The sequence below is a fragment of the Arachis hypogaea genome, chromosome 1, assembly GCF_003086295.3.
Source record: "Arachis hypogaea cultivar Tifrunner chromosome 1, arahy.Tifrunner.gnm2.J5K5, whole genome shotgun sequence".
In the NCBI taxonomy this organism is placed as follows: Eukaryota; Viridiplantae; Streptophyta; class Magnoliopsida; order Fabales; family Fabaceae; genus Arachis; species Arachis hypogaea.
In genome coordinates, this window is record NC_092036.1 from 1,789,426 (window position 1) to 1,811,716 (window position 22,291).

The 22,291-nt window shown below is 35.8% G+C and overlaps 2 protein-coding genes across 5 annotated transcripts; one reads left to right on the top strand and one right to left on the bottom strand.

The window, feature by feature from the left end:
• The first annotated feature begins 4,872 nt into the window (after positions 1-4,872).
• LOC112789707 (L-ascorbate oxidase homolog) lies at positions 4,873-7,136 on the top strand. The gene has a single exon (XM_025831727.2). It carries the CDS (start codon positions 5,308-5,310, stop codon positions 6,955-6,957), a length of 1,650 nt encoding a protein of 549 aa, XP_025687512.1. The 5' UTR covers positions 4,873-5,307; the 3' UTR covers positions 6,958-7,136.
• Positions 7,137-11,590: 4,454 nt separating this feature from the next.
• On the bottom strand, positions 11,591-20,596 carry LOC112789711 (histone deacetylase 19). 4 transcript variants are annotated; one of them, XR_011880925.1, is made up of 8 exons: positions 20,354-20,596; positions 19,538-20,093; positions 17,451-17,891; positions 14,539-14,769; positions 13,530-13,597; positions 13,389-13,466; positions 12,190-12,273; positions 11,591-12,071 (listed from the first exon to the last, which is right to left on the bottom strand). XR_011880925.1 is itself a non-coding variant. In XM_025831741.2 (8 exons), the coding sequence occupies exons 2-8, from the start codon at positions 20,066-20,068 to the stop codon at positions 11,967-11,969; spliced, it is 1,518 nt and encodes a 505-aa protein (XP_025687526.1). In that variant the 5' UTR covers positions 20,069-20,093; positions 20,354-20,596; the 3' UTR covers positions 11,591-11,966. The 4 variants fall into 4 exon arrangements, 2 of the variants coding, with proteins under 2 accessions (XP_025687526.1, XP_025687535.1); XR_011880926.1 differs by having other exon boundaries at positions 19,538-20,096; positions 20,354-20,519; XM_025831741.2 differs by having other exon boundaries at positions 13,389-13,446.
• Between the last annotated feature and the right edge of the window lie 1,695 nt (positions 20,597-22,291).

Below are 22,291 nucleotides of genomic sequence, written 5' to 3' on the forward strand. Positions count from 1 at the left end.
ACTAAGAGATTTTCATGTTTCACAATGTCTTGTTCTCTGTATTTGTCGAGCGATGGATGTCCGAGACCCACAACTTTCACTTTTTATGGAGTGAGATCACCATTATGCTGCATGATGTTGTTTACCATCTTAGTCTGCACTAGATGTGAGCTGATGAGGGATCAGACTAGAGATTTTCAATAGCACCATGGACACTCTACATGGCAGTAGGTTGAAGATTTACTCGACGAGCAGGCTGCCACCACAGCCAGAGAACAGGAAGCAGACATTTTCTTTGAGGATGACCTAGTTTAAAAACAGGGTCTCACACATTCCTTGGGGGTAGATCCAGAGACTGTCCGTAAATATGCCTGGTGCAAGTTGATGATGTTGATCGGGGGTTTCTGTTTGCGGACAAGTCATTGAACCTTGTTCCTCTCAGATGGTTGTCGTTGCAGGAAGATTTTGATAGTTGCAGATAGTTGAACTACGGGCCTGCATTACTGACACACACTTACCACTCACTGTATACCACTTCTGGGCATGATGTAACAGACATTGCTGGGTGCATACTGCTTCTCTTGTCCTGGATTTATCACAGGTTTCCATCATTCTGTCCGACTAGGTATGACATACTCAGGTTTCCACTTGCAGCGAGGTAATTAATTATTATTTATTGTTGTTCGTTTTTATTTGCAATATTAATTACTAAGGACACTTTATATACCATGAATAGGTTGGTGGGATTAGGATAGTAAATCAGAGACCACGACGACGACAAAATACTAGGATTGCGGCATCAGCTGGATGCTCGTAGGCTTGATCAAGTACGATCCGTATTCGTTTATAATTTATTACATTTATTTCTCTTCCATCAGCTGGAAAATTTGCATACGCAGCAGGTGGCACGCGACGCAAGCCAACCTTGCTGTCCAAAGAATTTTGCATACGTGGAAAGTTTTTGCATACGCAACATTGTCAAAATCTCAATTCATGCGTATGCGGGTGGCATGTGTATGCATGACTACCCTATTTTACCAAAAGTGTATTTTTGTGTTTTTAACTATTCTTCTAACTTTTCAAATCTCTGTAACACCTGTTTAAGGTGCGATAACTAGTGTTTAGGCCTTGGAACGAGCGAGAGGATACGGAGTAAAGGAAAAGGGATAGTTTTTGTTATGAATTTAGAGCTGGTGACTTAAGATAATAGAGCACTGGGGGTTGATTAGCTATAGTGATTTTGTGGAGTGTATTGAGTGGATTAAAGAGAATATATCGAAGTATATTGGAGATAAGTTTGAAAAATTATATGTTAATTATAAATATAAAATTAGGCACAATTTGATTATAAATGTGACTATTTCATCTTGAGCACTTTTTCTCAAAAGTCCAGAGAGATGGTAGAAGATGAGGATCCCCTTCTTTGTTCCTCCTGGTATTGAAAAATCACATCTAGCGAGATGGTGGGAGGTTAGGATTCCCTCATTTGTTCCTCCTAGACATATGAGAACGTACCTCTTGGGTAGATTTAAGGATTGTGGTTTCATTCCACTTGCTCTAGATTAATTGGTTGAGGCTTTCTGGGTAGATGCAAAGGTATGGTACGCCCCACTTGTTCTAGGTTGAGGTGATTTTGAGCTTCCTGGATAGATGCAAGGGTGTGGTATGGCCCACTTGCTCCAGATTGGTAATTTATATTTATTTGCGTCTCCCTATGTAAACGCACTGGCTCGCCCCACTGATCCAGGTTGAGATTGAGATTCCTCTGACCTTGCCGGCGTAATGAATAATTGAATAATTATATATGCTATGCTTTTGAGAATACGCGCCGCGTGGACTGTCTAGGGTTCGCTACTGGACATGTCGGGTTTGGCTATATAACCGACAGATGATATCATTAGCCATAGGGCAGACATACATTATATGCATTTGTATGATTTATTTGAGTATGCATATTTTTTGTTTGCGTAATTATTTATCTATGTCTATATGCTACATGACTTAAATGATGTACCTATTTTTTTAATTGTGTATTACTTGTATGCCTTATGCGTGTGACCTTGAGAGATTCCTCAGATGGTGGAGGAAAGCTGGGGGTTATTCCACCTGGTGATTGGGAGGTTTGTAGTAAACTGAAATTGAGGAGATAAATTAGAATTTTTTAGGTAGAATTATCATATTTCTGGTTTGTGAGAACTCTAGGCTTGGAATATGGGTTGTAGAAGTTTAGGATTGTCTGCGGCTTTACGGAGCCTTATATCTTATCTTTTGGGCATTGTTACCATACTGAGAACCGCCAGTTCTCATTCCATATGTATTTGTTATTTTTCAGATGCAGGATATGACACGCCTCGTTGAGCGTGCTGGATTTGCTTTCTTAGAAGTGAAGACATATCTTTTGGGATTTATATTATGTTTTAATTTATGTATTTTTGTTCTTCACTTTTATACCTTATGTTGTTTATCCCTTTTAGAGGATTATTTTGGAGAAACAGAACTTTACTGTTGTAGATATTTTGAGGGCTATATTCGTGTGTATATATATATATATATATATCGGCCTTGACTTCGCAGGTCGAGTCTAGAGCTTGATTATACTTATCCGTTGGAACTCTATATATATATATATATATATATATATATGTCTTTTTATTTTCTGTATAAGTTTTCTGTCTTATTATTTTTTTGTGCAATGCATTTTCGGTTTTGTTTTGATCGTATTCTTTTCTTTTAAGACTTCTAGTTATATTATCCTTGTTATATATGTATATATTTTACTTTTAGAGGTCGTAGCACCTCACCACCTTTGTTTTACATCTTAGGCGTAAAATTTTGTGATAAGATGTTACAGAAACCCTAAACCTTAGAAGTCAATAAAAGATAAAACCTAACAAATGGACAATGCAAGAACCTAATACCACATATTATTCATCCATGACCTAGATACCATCAACATAGTGCAAACACATAACAAACAAAATACCTAAATCCCTACCATTCACCTTATGCAATGTGCAAATGTGATGATGCTTCGGGCAAAAATTGCTAGGGGTGTTTATGGATAAGATTCGATCTGCATATTCGCGATATTTATCCGAATCCAATCTAAAAATTGTAGATATGGATCCGATCCGCAAGGCTATCGGATCGGATCGGGATTCGATCCGCACACTAATCAAATCGGATTGCGGATTTTGTGTTGGTATCCGCAAAAATAAATAAGTAAATATTCTTTTTATGTTTTATTTCAACTAATAATTATCATATATGTTGTATTATTTTAATTTATTATTTAAGAAAATTATGTTTAATATTATTTTAAGAGTAAACATATTTAAAAGAATAGAAAAAATAAATTTTATCGATATTTTTTTAATAAAAATAAACTTTTAAAAATATTTTTGTATTTTGCGAATATATCCGATATTCGATATTCGATCCAATCCACAAATCGGATCCAAACTTAAAAACTACGGATATTGAATTCGATCCGATGATTTTAATACGGATCGGATCGAAAATTTAGCCATATCTGATTCGATCCGCATTCACCCCTAAAAACTACTTCACTAATCACACGTAAAGGTACCACGGAGGAGCGCCTACGAGGCTCAATAACTGGGAGCTGAGGCAGACGAAGAGACGAGACAGAGAAGAAGAATGTGCTTGGGATTTTGGAAAAACTAACAAACGTATGCTAATGGGGGAAATTCTTTTAATTTGAAGAAAAGAAATTGATACTTTAATTTGAAATTATTGCTTCATTTTTTTACATTTGTGCTATTCATCTTGAATAACATCGTTAAGTAGTAAATTATCAAGTCGGCACTTAATAACACAAATAATATTAATACTGTGTATGGTGTATCACTTTTAGACTAACATAAATTTACGTTTTTGAGAATAAGAGATTAATTTGTTCATTTTATAAAATCAGAGACTTAATTAATACGAGTTAAAAATTTCACGTTTGAATTATTTAAAAAAGATAATTTAATGGTTGAAAACATTTGTATCTAGACTAGATATTAGACTATGAGAATGTACTTTGGATGTAGCTAGCTAGCATGAATTTATTAGAGGGATTTTGGTTGACATACATTTGATTGTAATTTCTCACCTACAGGCACATACGTAAAGGCAATAATTAAAAGAAAAAATATTGAAACTAATTTTCTTAATAAATAATCAGTTGTATTTTTTGTTTTTTTTTTCTTTTAATTTTTACTACTTTACTATTTTATTAACTGCAAATAAGTTGTCTCTCTACTCTCTAGTAAGATCCATTATGTATAACAACGTTTTAAAATTAAAGATGGAAAATACTAGGGGTAAACAAAAATTGTTAAGTGTATATTAAAAATAATTTTCATATATGAATTTGTGTGTGTCTTATTTTATATATTTTTAATGTATATTTTATATTCTAATTAATAACTGTTTTTTTGTGTGTAAATACGTAATAGAATTGAGTATCAATATTTTTAATGACAAATAAAAAAAATTAGCTTATATTAGTTTAAATACAATATAAACGTAAAAAAGAAGGCTGGTTATATAACATCTCTCTTAAAAAATGTATCCTTAACAATTATATTAAGAGGAAATATAGAGGACTAATGAAGTATCTGTATAATGTATATAATGAGAGATGTTTCTTTATTATCTCTGGTATCCGGATAGTTATTTTGGATAGTATGAGTGTATTATGTTTAAAAAATTAGTAGTATTTTATTTTAGATATTCATTCTTTAACTCGTATTAAACTAAATAAATAGCTCATTATACACATCGTACAAATACTATCAAATCCATGCAATATAATAGATCAGTGTTATCTATGCTATTTATACCAAGTACACATAACTAACTATGCATTAAATAAATAAATTTCCAAAACAATAATTATGCTATAGATATAAATTTACATGATACATAATAACATACATAGTAAAGTGGGAACAATAAAATGAATTTGTTGGAAGGGAGGAAATACAGCACGTTTGTATTACTTTTTCCTACTGACCAGTACGCAAAATCCTGGCCAAAAGAGAGAAAGTCTAAAAATGGAGAAGGAATAGGAACAAATTGAAGCTAATTCAAGACCCTAAAAGATGAGGTAGAGCGACATAAACGGAAAATAGCTAAAAAAAGGGTTGGAAAGAAGGTATAAAAGGAGAGCAAGGAAGGCTAAAGGAAATCAGAAGAAGAACATCTATCTTCTTCCACTAATAAAGTGAGGAAGGAGATAGAAAAGGAAAGGGGATTATTATACTACTCTTGAATAATAAAGAGAGAGAGGAAATAAAAAAAAAAAAAAAAGAGAAAATGGGCCGCGGGGCAGTTTTGGCTTTGATGCTTTGCCTGTTGGGTGTTGCAGTTCAGGCTGAAGACCCATACGTGTACTACACGTGGAAAGTGACGTATGGAATAATATCACCATTGGGGATCCCACAACAGGGAATTCTAATCAACAACCAATTCCCAGGCCCTGAAATCAACTCAACAAGCAACAACAACATTGTCATCAACGTCTTTAACTACCTCGACGAGCCCCTTCTCTTCACATGGCACGGCATCCAGCTGAGGAAGAATTCATGGCAAGATGGTACCCCTGGAACCAACTGCCCAATCCTTCCAGGCACCAACTACACCTACAAGTTCCAAGTGAAGGACCAGATCGGCACATATTTCTACTATCCATCAACTGCTCTCCACAGGGCAGCTGGCGGTTTCGGTGGTCACAGGATCTTCAGCCGTCTCTTGATCCCAGTCCCGTACCCCGATCCCGAGGACGAGTACTGGGTTCTCATCGGTGACTGGTACACCAAGAGCCACTCTGTCCTCAGGAAGTTCCTCGACAGCGGCAGGTCCCTCGGCAGGCCCGACGGTGTTCTCATCAACGGCCAGACCACCAAGGATGACGGCAGCGACAAGCCCATGTACACCATGAAGCCTGGTGCCACCTACAAGCTAAGAATTTGCAACACTGGTATCAAGGACTCACTCAACTTCAGGATCCAGGGTCATCCATTGAAGCTTGTTGAGACTGAAGGCTCTCACACCGTCCAGAACATCTACGACTCCCTCGACGTCCACGTCGGACAATGCTTCACCGTCCTCGTCACCGCCGATAAGGAGCCAAAGGACTACTACATGGTTGCCTCCACAAGGCTCACCAAGTACAATCTCGTCGGCAAGGCCATTCTTAGCTACACCAACGGAAAGGGACCTGCTTCCCCTGAGCTTCCACCGGCACCAGTTGGCTGGGCTTGGTCTTTGAACCAGTTCAGGTCATTCCGCTGGAACTTGACCGCTAGCGCTGCAAGGCCCAACCCACAGGGATCTTACCACTACGGTGGCATCAACATCACCCGCACCATTATTTTGTCTAACTCCGTCATCAGAGGTCAGGGCAAGCTCCGTTATGCCATTAACGGTGTTTCCCACGTGGACACCGAAACTCCTCTCAAGCTCGCTGAGTACTACGGCATCACCGATAAGGTCTTCAAGTACGACCTCATCTCCGACGTACCTCCGGTCACCGTCAACAACCTCACCCTCGCACCCAATGTCTTGAGGGCCACTTACCGTACCTTCATCGAAATCATCTTCCAGAACCCCACCAAGACCATTCAGTCTTACAACTTGGGTGGATACTCTTTCTTCGCCGTTGCCATTGAACCCGGGAAGTGGAGCCCAGAGAAGAGGCAGAACTACAACCTTCTTGACGCCGTGAGCAGGCACACCATTCAGGTGTTCCCAAAATCATGGGCAGCAGTGATGTTGACATTCGATAACTGTGGAATGTGGAATTTGAGGTCAGAGCAAGCTGAGAACCGTTACTTGGGTCAACAGATGTACGTGAGCGTTCAATCTCCTGAGAACTCAACGAGGGATGAGTACAACCTGCCACTAACTCAACTGATCTGCGGACTTTGCAAGAACATGCCAAACCCTGGAAACCTCTACCATTAAATTCAAGAGACTGTTTAATTCCCCCCTTTCTGATTTTAAGCCATATGCATGTGTCATTATAAACTATGTAATATCTCTTGTATCATGCTGTGACTCACTATTGTATTAGCCCCTTCCTGATCTTATCTTCTTGATTATCTTATTCATGGATAATACAATTTACATCTCCTTCCAACCTACTATCTATTGCGTCCTTTCATTTCATTATCTTATTATAATATTAGGAATGAAGATGTTTATTTAAGCTTAAATGTTGATAATAACTGTAAAGAAAAAGTTTAAGAGGCCAGCAATTTCATTAAATTCTGTTCAGTATATAATCAGTAAAAAAAAGTGAATCAATTGAATGAAATTTCACACCAATCTCACACTATTAAAATCATCATTGATGGCTATTTAATGACTACAAATCACAAAAATTACTGATCCCTTAGCATTTCTCTGACCCTAAATAATGGAAGTAATTTGTTTATCAATACTATAAGGAACAAATTAAAATGGTTTCTAAACTTCAATTTCATTAAGTTGTATGTTCATTTTCTTTCTAAATATAAAAATCGTAACATTGAATAAAATAAATCATGACAAAATTGTTATGAAAAATTATATCGACAAATAAAAGATATTTTTATATAAATCAATTTGAATATATTGTAAACTATTTTACAATATATTAAATTGAAATTTTATCAAATCTTATATATATATAGTACTGGTGTTGTGTTGAGTCATGAGTGTGCATCTCATGGGTATGAGTTTGGTTCTAGATGGTACTTTGACTACTTTAATTTCCATAAGAAGGAAAAAAAAAAGGTAACATATTAATAAAATTTATTATTAATTATTTAATTTATAAGTACTTGACTTTTTTATTATTGTAATTATATGTAGACACTATACTTGTTAAGAGAGTTTTCTATTTAAATATTTTAACAAGTATGAAGTTGACCATAAAATATACTTTCGTTTCAGTAACTTTAAACCTAATATAGATATCTGAGTGTTAGAATCAATTATCAAAATTATATCGTAAATATATCCCAAAAATATTGAACGTAAATTTTTTTAGAAACTCTCAAGTAATAATTATTGTATATACCCAACTATTTTTCAAAAAACAACTCGGTAAGCCGGTAAGGTAATACCCTACTTCTGCTAAAGGCAAAGTGATCATTGGCAAAATTATGTTTCTGAATTCCCCTCATCTTTGTTATGAATTATGTTTCATATATGACTTTTTTACTAATGTGCCCCTTTTTCCGAAACTTATTATGAGAATGTCACTCTTTTGAAATTAATTACTCAAATAACACCTTTCTTATATTACTATAAACAACCTAATTAAAATGACAAAAGAGGGCATCTGCATAATTAGTTTAAAAAATGTGGCATTTTAATAATAAATTCTGCGAAAAGTGACATTAATTATAGACATCTCTCTTTTCCTTGCTAATGAAGCCTATTTCTTTTTCCAACATTTAAGGTAAATCCTATGTATGTCCCTAACATTTAAATGCGTGTTTGGATTACAGTTTGTATAAAATTGATTTTGTAAAATTGATTTTGATCAAAAGTGAGTTGGTATTAACGTGGTTTATGTTTGGTAATTTTTATTCAAAATGAATTATAGTAAACTAAATATTGTTTGAATTACATTATTCAAAATCACTTCTAGATGAAAAATTATAGAAAAAGACATGAATTTAAATAATTATTTTATGTTATCTTATAATTTTATTTTAAATATTTAAATAAATTTTAATAATTTTTTTAGTACTTACAAGATGTTAGGATTTGGTTGAATTAGTCCCACATTGCTTAGGATGGCAAATGGAGTGGGTGGCCTAGGCTATAAATATGATGCCAAGTTCTCCATTTGTTTTTGCACCAGTCAGAAACACTTTAAGCTTGTATCTGATTTTTCTTTTCCTCTGTACTCTTTGATTAGAGAGTGTTGTGAGGTGTAGTTAGATATTTGCTTTGAGAGAGTGTGGGTGTACTGGGGTGCCGGTGTTAGAGAGAAAGAAGTCTATGTGTTGTAACAATTTTCACATAGTGATATTCTCTGGTTGTCATTTGACAACGGCCGTGGTTTTTTCTCCGGTAATTGGAGTTTCCACGTTAAATTCTTGTGTTGTGATTGTGTCTATTTTATTTCTCTGTCAAAGGTGTTTTCTCAAGGGGAATGGTGTCTTATTCCCAACAAGTGGTATCAGAGCTTCGGTTCGGTGGGATTTATTCTTAGTATGCTTTGTGGTTGCAGCCTAGTCTGACCTTCCACATCAGAAAAGAATTTTGTCCTGTGGCTTGAGGTTGATCTTTGGTTGTTGTTGTTGTTGCTGGAAGGCAGTGTGACACTGTGAGAGTGCAGTTTGGAAAAGGTTCTGGCTAAGGAAAGACTTGGTAGATGGAAGAATCAATTTTGGCTTGTGGCAAATACAAGTTAAGGATGTGTTGATACAATCAGGTTTGCACAAGGCGTTGAAGACAAGAAGTATCCTCATGGTATTACCGCACTGCCATGGATAAGGATGAGTTGTGGCAATCGGGTCCACAATTGCACACGGGCATTGGTTGGCGTTGAGATGCAAGGTGTGTGGCGGAGTTAGGTCGATGGCTGAAGAACTTCCAGGAAAAGCCAATTTGGAAGTTGCACCATGAATTTTCAGCAAGGTTTCGATCTGTACCAAGGCGAAATGCTTAGAGTGGTCTAATTCCAAGTGAGTATACTTTCATGGTGGAGTATGATAGTTCTCTGAACTATGATTGTCGGTATAGACAATGGCAGCAAAGAATTGTCGGTGTTGACAATGGAAGCTGAAGATGTGTGACTATTTCAATCAAGGTGGAGATTGTTAGGATTTGGTTGAATTAGTCCCACATTGCTTAGGATGGCAAATGGAGTGGGTGGTCTAGGCTATAAATATGATGCTAAGTTCTCCATTTGTTTTTGCACCAGTCAGAAACACTTTAAGCTTGTATCTGATTTTTCTTTTCCTCTGTACTCTTTGATTAGAGAGTGTTGTGAGGTGTAGTTAGATATTTGCTTTGAGAGAGTGTGGGTGTACTGGGGTGCCGGTGTTAGAGAGAAAGAAGTCTATGTGTTGTAACAATTTTCACATAGTGATATTCTCTGGTTGTCATTTGACAACGGCTGTGGTTTTTTCTCCGGTAATTGGAGTTTCCACGTTAAATTCTTGTGTTGTGATTGTGTCTATTTTATTTCTCTGTCAAAGGTGTTTTCTCAAGGGAAATGGTGTCTTATTCCCAACACAAGATTCTTTAGTACTCTAATAAGATTAATAGAATCATAATACAAAGTAAAAAAAAATATTTCATACAAAAAAAATAACAATAATGATAAAAAAAAACTCATATAAGAAAATAATAATATACATAAGAGAGTATTAGAAAAAAATATTATAAAAAAAACAATAAACATATGAATATAAAGGACATAATTGGTACATAGAACATAAAGTTCAATCCAAGGTGAAAAGATCAACGGAAAAGCTAGAATTTTTAGCTTTTGGTAAACCAGGGTTGAAGACAGAAATCATCATTTCTGCGTTTACAGGATAAAAATGTTGCCAAACATGAAGATGAAGCGTTAAAGGAACTCAAACAGGCTTCTCTCTTCTCCAACGCAAATTCAAATACATCCTAAATCGTCTAATTTGTGTCCCTAACATTTGTAAAAGTGATTCAATGTTATCCTGCCGTCAATTACACATCACGAACGCTTTAGTTTGAGTTTTAAAAATCTATTCTTGAAGTTAGAATACAAATGTCTGTGATAGAATCAATGATCCACTTCGCAAAATAGCTTATCAAAAGTTGAAGCTAATTCCTACAACATTTACCTAATTCACTTTTCTAGGAACATAATTGAATCTAAACACAAATAGTAGATATAATATTAAAATCAAACACATCTAAATGAGATCTAATTGAAAATGAATACATCCAAGTGAGAATAATTGAAAAATATAATCTTATTTGTTAGTATAATTGATAGTAGGATAACATTGAATCACTTTTATAAACGTTAGGGATACAAATAGGACGATTTAAACGTTAGGGACACAAATAAGACTTACCCCAAACGTTGGGAACAAAAACAATACCAAACAATACCGTACTCTTCAATTTATTTTAAAACATTTTTAAGAGCTCATTTAGGTAAATAGTTTAATTTACTAGACTGTCTCTAGCTAAAATATGTGACAGACCTTGCTGTTAGATAAAAAGATTTATGAACACTAGGATGAGTTCTATTATTAATTTACTATGACTAAAATACCTGCTAGACCCTGATGCCTAACCCATAATAAAATAAACACTAGATTATCGAAATGAAATACCAGAGTATCTATAGAGGAACGAGTGAACCAGCCTGTTTGAAAGTTAAGTCACTAAAGTTTTATCCTTAGTGATTATCTGAGTTGTTGGTGTGATGGTTGTGAACTTAAAGACCAAGTTTTAGCCACCATCGTCGAAGTCATGCGTGGTGATCCCACTCACTCTATTTTAGCTTTTTAGGTAGTTGCTTAAACTAGTTTTTAAGATAGCATTTCCCAATTCATTTACACATGCAATGCATTAAAACTAATCTAAATAAACAAACCCTAAATTAGATAATAGGGAATATGATTTCTAATATCCGTTATGGGTTTTCTTTTTACCCCAGCTTTGTATACAATGTGAGCACAGAAAAAATTCACCTATTAACTTGAACACAGATACTACACTTGAGAGAGTTTAAATATCCATGAGAACATCACCATCCATTTTATGTTTACATCTAATACAAAGAAACCAAGTGCTGTGTGTTAACATCAATTAAATTTCCAATCCTTGCCCTCAACTCAAGAAAATGATAAGGGAGGTATACAACTTAAGAAAATCCAATTGGCCGTCACAGATCCAACATTTTGGGAAATGTGACTGCATGAACCGATCATTAAATCAGCACCATAGCTCATCAGTCAGTTGAAAACCCCATTTGCTTAACCCTTCAGATCCGTCATCTCTCTCACCAAATCATTCACAGCATGATCCTGTTCAACTTTCACATTATCTTCATCAACTGGCTGGGAACTGATATCCAAAGGCTGCAAGAAACCGCATTGAAATTATATTTTTTAAAAAAATAGCGATGGCGAACTTTCAAGTGATACTTTTATGTAATGCATGCATGCTTAGTGATAACAATTATGCCATGAAATTCACCTTCAAGCAAGCTGCTGCTTCGTCTGCTGCATTATCCGAGCTTCTTAAATGCTCTGCAGTTCTTCTCTGATCCTCCTGGAATGCCTGCATACAGAGAAGTTCCATGTCATGAATTCACATGTAAATCCATATAATGGTTTTCAACAGAAGCTAAAAACGTAATTAAATTGAGTGTTGAAATGAGAAAAGCTTAATCTACAACAGTATACACAAAATTGCTGGTAAATATCCATCATGATAGCGTAAAGATTAAAGAAACAAAGTAAAGTCCTACCCTATAAGCATCTTCAAGGAGAGGGCAACGTAATTTACTCAATGATCCCAAGGGAACATTCAAGATAATCTTTGATAAACCAACATATTCTATGGTATTCAAGGATACAACAAAGAGAAAGCAATTCACTGAAGACTTACTCAAAATGTGTTGTATAACACAAGAAAATGCTGCTAACAGACCCTATATATAATTGGTTACCTCATCTGTGACTCTAAAAACAATTGGTGATAATGAGTGGGAATCATAACCATAATTCCATCATGGTGTATATGAACTAACCACTAACACTAAGCCTGTTTACATCAACCAAACATAGCTTGGTCATGTCATAAGATCGATAGAAGCCCTAATAAGAATAGATAAGACGAAGGATCGCTAAGTAAAGAGACTATGTAGTAAAAACCATTAAAAGGGCTTGTATTTAAAAACCTGTGTTTATACACATAGTGACAGTAGGAAACAACAATGTCAACGTGATCCATTCAGCTAAGCTCTCCTAGTAGGAAAAGCATTATGCAAATATTTGGAATATTAATGTTTTTACTATATTATCTACATGTTAGATTCTATTTTCCCAATATTTTTTCTGGGTCCGTACACTTTTGCCTCGTTTAATTTGAAAGTCTGAAAGGCTCTAATACTATATACATTAAGCAGTGTGGCAAGAGAAATTGTTGAGGAATAATATTCACTTATAAGTTGTAGTGTACATTAACATTTGTTGGAACCTGGAGGTATAGTCAATATGATCATATGCAATAGTAAGAGGTTGGATTCTTTATACATGTAATAAATAAAATATATTTCTAGGTTGTGTCTGAATAACGTAGATAACATAAAACCAATATAAATTCTAAATGAGTATTGAGTTCCTGCATATTTGATTAATAACTACTTCACAAACTAACAAGGAAATACATACCTGATCATTGTGTGGAGGTTCAACTGTTTCTCTTTTCACTTTGCCCGGAAGAATCTCTCTGATTAACAAGGTAACAAACTGAAGATACGTTGATTGTCTGATATTACATGATAAGAAGTAGGCTGAGGATAAGCAACATACCGATCATCAATGTCCATGTCAGAATCAGGATCCCATCTCTCATCGCCATTATCTTGATCTTCATCTGCCTGGAAAATCACGAATTTCTCAGATATGAAATTTTACATCATGACTAGATCCATATATTTAGGCTAAGGATTAGGATATATTATGAATTATTGTTCAGGATACATTAGTTGATAGCTGAGGTTAGAAGCGAAGGTAAGACTTTGCGGGATGTCTGGGAGCTATGTCTTTTTTATAACCCTCAAAAACCATGTACTTAATCTATCTAACCTTTGTTTCTTCCATCCAAATCATCAACTCGCAATACATCTGGCAGTTATTTGCAGATCTACTTGCCCAGGACCCCAGCAGAAGACAGAGTAACCTTTGTCTCTTCTAACACATATAGGTATTTTATACTAAGACAAAAATAAAAGTTCTGGCAGAGGGGAGGACGCCAAAGCTGATGCAGCATTGCCCGCTCAGAGGATGACAGGGGAGGCAAAGATGTTAAGGAACCATTGCTAAGGGCTAGGAGGTAGAAGATAGCCACAGAAGAAGGAGGCAAGGTCAATTTCACGATGATGACGGAGAAGTGATAAGGATGTCTAAAATTGGAGCAGAATGAGCAATGAACAGAAAAGTGTTGGTATGGTGCACTATGTGACGTACACCAGAGCCTTTGCATTTAAGATTTTGGGTTACTTGGTATTATAGATTTCTTCTTTTTTTATTGGGAAAATTACACCTCCTAAAATAGACGACCAAGACTTTACAGAAGAAACAACTAATAAAGAAGAGCAATTAGTGATGGAATAACTTGAAAAGGATAACATGAATACTTTTATTCCCCTGTTTCTTTACTTGCGAAGCTCAGAAATATTATTAGTCATGTTTTACTTCTGTAGAAGTGGCTGCCAAAATAATTATCATTAACTGAAAAGAAGCACATGTGAGGGGAAAAAAGGGGGAGAAGATAGCAACTGCAATATAATTCAATAAAATGAAGACCTACAAAGCTTACCTCTCCAACATCAAAATCAGGAGGCTTTTCCTGAAACTGGACACTGGGAGCATGCTGCAGCTTGGAAAGATTTTCAAGTAGCCTAGATCGAATTTCTTCCAATAAATGACGGGAATTCTTGTTTTCCATATTACTTGGGGCAACATGAAGGGTATAATCTGGACCAAAATATTCATAGTACTCATGCTGTGGCATTTTGTCTTCTACCTCCATTCCAAGAGCAACTCCTGTCTGCCCTAACATATAACAAATACAATTTTGTGAAATATCGATATAGACAAATGACTCAATTATACAACAACAAAGAAAACTTATACTTAATTCTCTGCTGTACTTAGACAATTTATACTTAATTCTCTGTTGTATATAAAAAGTAAATAAATAAATAGGAAAAGAAAAATCCATGACTTACAAGACAAGAAAGGAAAACAATAACTCTGCTTTCACCCATCTAACATCATTATCACTGAAACTTTCATGTTTACCATTTTTTCTTTCAATTAACATATTGATAGGCCCCGTAAATTACTAAGGTGTCTGTTTCAAAAGCAGCATCGATCACAGTGACATCGGAACAGCTCACAGAGCAATTCCATAATATCGAAGATAGTCAAATAGACACAGAGTTAGAAGTAAAGTAGGAAAATGAAATAAAAGGTAAAAAACAATAAGATTTAGATATTAGTGACTTTTTGTGCATTTGATTTATCATAAGATAGAATAAATTAGCATTTCTATCCATAAATGTTCAGAATGTTGACAAATCTACCCACGGGAAAAAAAAACTGACTTTATATCCATGAAAGATGAGTTTTAGTTGACAAAACTACCCAAACTCTAAAAATTATCACGAATCCCTAAACTACCCCTTTTAACCTTCCTCCACTCCCAATTCTATTCCTTCACCACCACCTTAATCCCCAACTTTTACCACCACCACTCAAATCTTTCCTCTTCGAACGTTCATTCCCAACTCTTTACCGCTATTGCCTCTATTACCACGACCACATACATTGTTCTTGCCATTGATTTTTTTCCCAAGTTCTATTATATTTAATAATGTAGCAAGCTGAAATGGGAAATTGATTGAATAAATATCATGCAAGACGCTTGTTGAGAAATTTGAAAAGGTTGAGGCTGCCGCGGAGGTTGTAAACCGCCAATGTAGGTGACAACGGGGAAGTGACGCTTGTCGACGAATCTGGAAACGTTGGGGCTGCCGTGGAGGTTGTCGACACCATTGTAGATGACAAAGGAGGAGGTGATGCTTGTTGACTAATTCGGAAACGTTGGGGCCGCCGTGGCGGTTGTCGACGCCGATGTAGTGGCAAAGGGGGAGGTGACGCTTGTTGACGAATCTGGTAGATAAGATCGTTGGCGCCGCCCCATTGTCGCCGGAAGTAGTAATTGAAAGGCTGATAGCTGCTCTTCATGTGCTCAAGGAAAGATTTCTCAAACTCCTCGGAATAACCCTCAATTATCCAATTTGGATTTTGGCAAAAAATCTGCATCTGGCACTAGTGCCCTTCACTCATGCAGTGGCATTTGAATCATATTATACTTGTGTATAAAGAAATATGAAATCTCTAATCCATAAGAATCAAGGGAATCAGAGATATATAATAAGATTTAGAGAGAGAGCGCGAGAGAGTAGTGATAGGGAATGAATAGAAATTGGGGGTGGTGGTGGTGAAGAGACGAACATTGGAATTTGGAAATATGGTAGATTAGGGATTTTTGATAATTTTTTAGGGTTTGGGTAGTTTTGTCAAGCGAAATTCATCTTTTATGGGTATAAAGTCAGTTTCTGTTTTTCGTGGGTAAATTTGTCAGCATCCTAAATATTCATGGATAGAAATGGTAGTTTATCCCACAAAATATTATGACAGAATTTGATTCACATAGCCAACTCCATCTAGTGGGACAAGAGTATGGTGATCCTTTGTTGGGTGATTCTACTCCAATTTATGTCCATCATCTACATTTATCTCCAGATTCCGTGAGGTAAACAAACCTATTATCATCTTGTTTGTTAAAAAAAAAATAAAACAAAAAAGGCACCACCCAAAATTTAGATATGTAACAAAGACCAACAGAACATGGGGATGGGAATGCTTAAAGAGATGGCTAGGTAGGAATAAAAGCATTATACAAGAAGAGTTCAGGTAGCAATGACTATAGAGAAGATGGTAAAATCTCATCATAGGTGATATGCCCATGTTCAAAGAAGGGATCCAACAAAGAGCAGTGGTAGAGGGAGAGCTATGAAAACCTAAGAGAAAATTATTAAAAAGGATTTACATATTAATAGTTTAAAGAGAGATATGAGTATTTTGGCTGGAGCACTATTCTCGCAGCTTTTTAATGGTAGATTTTCAGATAAGAGATAGAATTAGACTTTCACTCTCTATATGGTATAAAGCTCATGATCTAGACATGTTGAGAGATTGGAAAATTATGCTTCATAGATCTTTTGTACTTATATTTAGTTGGGAGGATCTCGTATCCTCTCATTTCTTGTATAATTCTTTTCCCATCTTAATGATATTCTTCCTTTATTGAAAAGGGAAAAAAAAAGGTTTAAACACAAATGTAGTCTGTCTTGTATGATACGGAACTCTAATGTCATTTGATCCATGTAGTCAACTCCACATAGTGGGGCAACGCGAAGTTGTTGTTTGTATGAAAAATAAAACATTAGGTATAACAACAAGTAGAGAAGCATATTATAAAGGTATGGAAGATAAGAGATACTCGGTATAAAAGATTAGGATAGTCACAAACCAATAAACAAGAGAGACACAAGCAAAAATACATAAGAGTAAAAGCTCACCAATCTATCTGCATCTCCAAGAGAGATACCCATCTATAAAGATAATGATAGCAACGTGTCTATTAAAGCAATAGTTTACCTCATAGCACCAGCAACGAGCAACATTCCGAATGGTGTAGCCACCACCACCTAGTAGTAAGAGGGGAACATTGAATGATCTCATGTATTTAACACACTCCGCATGTCCCCTAATTGAAAGATTGAAACATCCCAATCTATCTCCAGATAAAGAATCTGCACCACATTGGAGAACCACTGCACCAGGCTTAAAAACTTCCATCACTTTACCAATTATAGGTTTGAACAAGAAATGATAACTCTCATCATCAATGCCATCATCAAGAGGAACATTAAGAGAGTAGTATTTTCCCTTTGCGTATCCAATATCACGTAAGTCCCCCGTGCCAGGGAAATAATCACCAAATTTATGGAAGGAAACAGTCATGACTCTATCGGTAGTGTAGAAAGCTTCCTCCACACCATCTCCATGGTGGATATCAATGTCCACATATAGAACTCGCTGAAAATAAAAAATATTACATTTCAAAATAGGAACACACACAAAATATTGCAAGTTGAAAGTATAGTTCAGAAGAGGATAAATTAAACTTCACCTCCCTGATGTTGCCCAAAAACACTTGCCAGTTGCCACCCCAAAAAATTTAAAAACCAATATAAAAATCTAACGTTTCACCCCCTTAAAATATAATTTAGCCCATTAAAACACTTAACACTCAACAATGATGAAATCATCAATAAATAAATTAAAACTAACAATGCAGGGGTCATCCTCCCAAAAGAATTTCATGTGCTCTCAAAGTTCACAAAAACAGCACACAACCATATTAAATTTTCTACAATTAATAACCAGAATACAGAGACCACACATTGTACTTCTTTAAACTGGTTGTGTACAAAACTAACAATATTCTGCATATAGGTTTAGAAGATGACTTCAATGCAATTTAGGCTAGACAATGAATGCTCTCACCATTTCTGAAAATTCAAGGGAGCGTGGTTCATGCTTTTAAAAATGAATGACCATAAACTGTAGGATTAAAAAATTGGTTCAATAAAAATAAAAAATAAATAGTTAGCAAGCATACTGAGCCTTAACAAAAATCAAAACCACCAGAGTAAGCACCTGCTCAGACCAATATTGACAAGACTCGTAATCTATGGTTTCTAGCTAATAGCCATAGTAGCAAAAATGTTTGTCACCAAAGCTTCGGGAAGTGTTTCTTTTTTTAATTTATTTTCCAGTGTAGAAGGTTTTCATTGATAAACTAAACCTTCAAGTTTCCAATACATTCATTACTTTAACAAAGTTTAAATTGTTCACTCATTTTGCTGAAAACCTTATCTTATTCCAACACTTAAAACTTTATTTCTTTTCCCTGCTTGTAAGGTTCAAACTTCAAAGGGAAAGTTTAGCCCATTTTCCATTATATATTAAACTACACAAAATTGTATATTTACATAATAAAAAAAGTGAAAACAACAAAAATTTGATTATCTCATATTGTATTCAATCTAAGTATGCAGTAACATGGTCACTGCAGTTGGTCAGTTGGTCTCAGGCCGTCCAAACATAACTCTTCCAGAAAATAGAATTAGATGATTACATACTGCTGAAAAGGCAGTAATGAAGAACTGTCAAAGCCTAACTCTGAACTATTTTCGCCCATTCATTAGGATATTGTTTTATGAGATCAGAAACCTTTTCACTTAAATGTATATACAAGAAATGTTGCATTAGAGCAGGAGGCTCAAGAATATAAATGTTCAAGCTTCCATTAGCACATCCCTTTCTGAAAGAGACAAATACTCTCCAATTTGTCAACCTAAAACTAACAGGCAGAATATATTCAAAGCAACTAGTTGGTAAAACTCCTTTGCTTCTCCACCAAAGAAACCTTAACATAGAACTAAGATAACATATAATTGAAGTAGAAACATTTTGTAGACTAATAAAGGAGAAGGAATTCCTCTTGCTAAATCTTGGGCATACAAGAAGCAAAAGACCAAAAGCGCAGGATAATAATCATAAGTTCATAACAACAACAACAATAAATGAGTATTTCTCACTATGAGACATCTTGATAAAAACATATGTAAAATGCAGCGCAAAAAATGTAAACCAGCATGAAAGAGTGTCATACAAACCTCATGCTGTTTAAGAAGTTCCAAGATTGCAAGGACAATATCATTCACATAGCAAAACCCAGAAGCCTCGCATTTCTTGGCATGATGCAGGCCACCGGCCCAATTGACAGCTATATCACATTGGTCATGGTTCAGCTTGACAGCACCACCAACCGAGCCTCCAGCATATGTTTGACAAAACGAGTACAGTCCATCAAAGACGGGGCAATCTTCGCCGACATTAAAGCGCTTGAGTTGCCTCAGATGGTCCTGCTGCGTTTCAGGGGTTATGCTTCGAAGGAATGCAACATAATCGTCGGCATGGAAGCGGCAAAGGTCCCTGTCCCTAGCAGGGAACGGCTTGAGGACCTGCATATGCTGAAGCAGTCCATAGTGGGCAAGAAGAGCATGTGTCATCCGAATTCGATGCGGCTTCATAGGGTGACCTTGGCCATAATAGTAATTCCCAACCTCTGGATCATAGAAATAACACACTTTTCGCTTCACCCCGTCCGGTGCAGATGGCAACGAGTTGCCGCCACCAGCATCCATGGCAGTTATTTATTTTTTATTTTCCCTGCTAAATTCAAGCATTCAATAATCCTAACAAAACTTACAGGGAAGCAAAACGAGCCAAGATAACTCATAACGAACGAGTGAAACACGTCCCGAAAAATTGGTCTATTAGAACTAGAAAATCGACATAGAACTAACACTAACTAGAAATTTTCAAAAACAAGTAAATTGAAAAAAGAAAACGAGAAGGTAACTCGTAAGAGAATGGGAATTGAATGCGGTAGTGATAATAAGAAGAAAAAGAAGAGGGATAGGGTTTACAGTGAAAAGAGGATCTTCTTCTTCTTCTTCTTCCTCTTCACTTTGGTGGCACTGAATCCGGACTCTCTTGTTCCTCTTCACTTTCGCTGCTTTGTTTGTTAGGAGCTGCTGTCCTGCTCGCTGCTCGCCTCGTCAGTCTTTAAAATGAGAGAAACCCCAAGAAATACGTCGCCACTTGCCAGCTGTTATAATGCCCCATGGTACACCGGTACTCCTTCCTTTTGTGGCCGTTCGATATAACCCAAAGGACTAGATTCTAGAATGGTTGGTACTTTGTATTTAATTTTGATATTGGGTTTATAGTAGTATTTTTTAATAATGTGTAAATTTTGTATGTTTTTTTCATATAAAGATCATAAATTGGAGGGTCTAATTTATAAATTTTAATTTTTTAAAATTTTTAAATCACAAAATCTACTCTCCGATTTGTGAACATTAAAAAAAAACCAATTTTAGAAAATTTACTCTCTAATTTGTGAGTTTTAATTTTTTTTATTTTTAAATGAACAAATCGGACTCAAACCTCTCCTCTAGGCATTAGTTCTAAAGTTTAACATTAGTAGGGGGTATACTACTTTTTTTTTTAGCACCTCCGGTGCTAAACGCCTCCCTAACATTTAGCGCCTCAAGGAGGGGGCTAAAATAATGTAGAACGCCCAAAATAGATGTTAAACGCCCATCTCTCTGCTTCTTCTTTGACGTTGAGCATCCTCAGCATGCCTCTCCACGGTGTTCTGTTTTCTGTTTAAACGCTTATGTCCCTGTTCTAAGCGCCGTACATAATTACAAACATTAGAAAAACTAGAAAAATTATGAAAATCAATGAAAAATAAAATGATATAAAATAAAACTGAAATAAAACAAAAGTAAACTAAAGGATACTGATGGTTGGGTTGCCTCCCAACAAGCACTCCTTTACCGTCAAGCTCTTCTAAGGAGGAGGATCGTAGGGCTTAGATCTTCACCCTTCATAGTGAACATCTTTTCTGTACTTCCATGAATCAGCTCAACATGCTCCAGAGACAAGATTCTGTTCACAGTGTGTGGTACAATTGGACTTCTAGTGAACACCACCTTCATGCCAGGTGAGAAGTCCTCAATAGGAATCTTCTTATCCCTCTAGCCCTTGGGTACTTTCTTCTTGGTGCCTCCTCCATCTTTGGCAAGTGGTGAATGTTCAACACCAAACTTAGATTTGATATCAAGGGGTACTGTATAGCTTTCCACCAAGTGAAAGGGCTTAAGCTTTGAACTCTACACGCTAGTACCTCATTTGTCAGAGAGTGGTTAAGATTTAAAAATCTTGAATAATAAATAGTCCTCATGCATCCTCAGGTATAACTCTCCTCTCTCGACGTCAATTAGGGCTCTTCCAATAGGTAGGAATGGCCTTACTAGGATGATAGAGTTGTCTGTATCATCTTCCGTATCAAGTATCAAAAAGTCTGCATGAAGGTAAAGGTCTTCAACATTTACTAGGACATTCTCCACTAATATTTATGAACTTCAAGGCATAATGAGAGCCGAAACTATTCAAAATTAGAGTGTCATTAGCCCCGTTCAGTAACTAGACATGAGCTTAAATGACAACTCAAAGTCTCAAGCATTTTCTCTTCTTGGTTCTATATTGTTTTGGTTGCTTGAGGACAAGCAACAGTTTAAGTTTGGTGTTGTGATGCATGAGCATCTTATATCCTTTTTGTTATCATTTTCCAGTTGTTTTTAGTTAGATTTTCATTGATTTTACTTGATTTTAGTGCAAAACTTTCCTTTTAATGCTACTTTGAGTTGTTTTAGTATTTTTGTGATTTCAAGAGAAATTTGGAACAGTTTGGCAGAGTTTGGAGCTAAAAAGGAAACACCAGCAGCAGTCCGAAATTTTCACTTTTGGACTTTTTAAGTGAATTTAGCATTTATTAGTTCTATTTTATTTTTTTT

Coding starts and splice junctions, on each gene's coding strand:
- LOC112789707 (XM_025831727.2), top strand. CDS start 5,308: ATGGGCCGCGGGGCAGTTTTGGCTTTGATGCTTTGCCTGTTGGGTGTT.
- LOC112789711 (XM_025831741.2), bottom strand. CDS start 20,068: ATGGATGCTGGTGGCGGCAACTCGTTGCCATCTGCACCGGACGGGGTG. Junction 14,770..17,450: donor CTCGTTGCTGGTGCTATGAG/GTAAACTATTGC, acceptor ATGTTAGGGCAG/ACAGGAGTTGCTCTTGGAAT. Junction 12,274..13,388: donor AACCTCCACACAATGATCAG/GTATGTATTTCC, acceptor CTCTGTATGCAG/GCATTCCAGGAGGATCAGAG.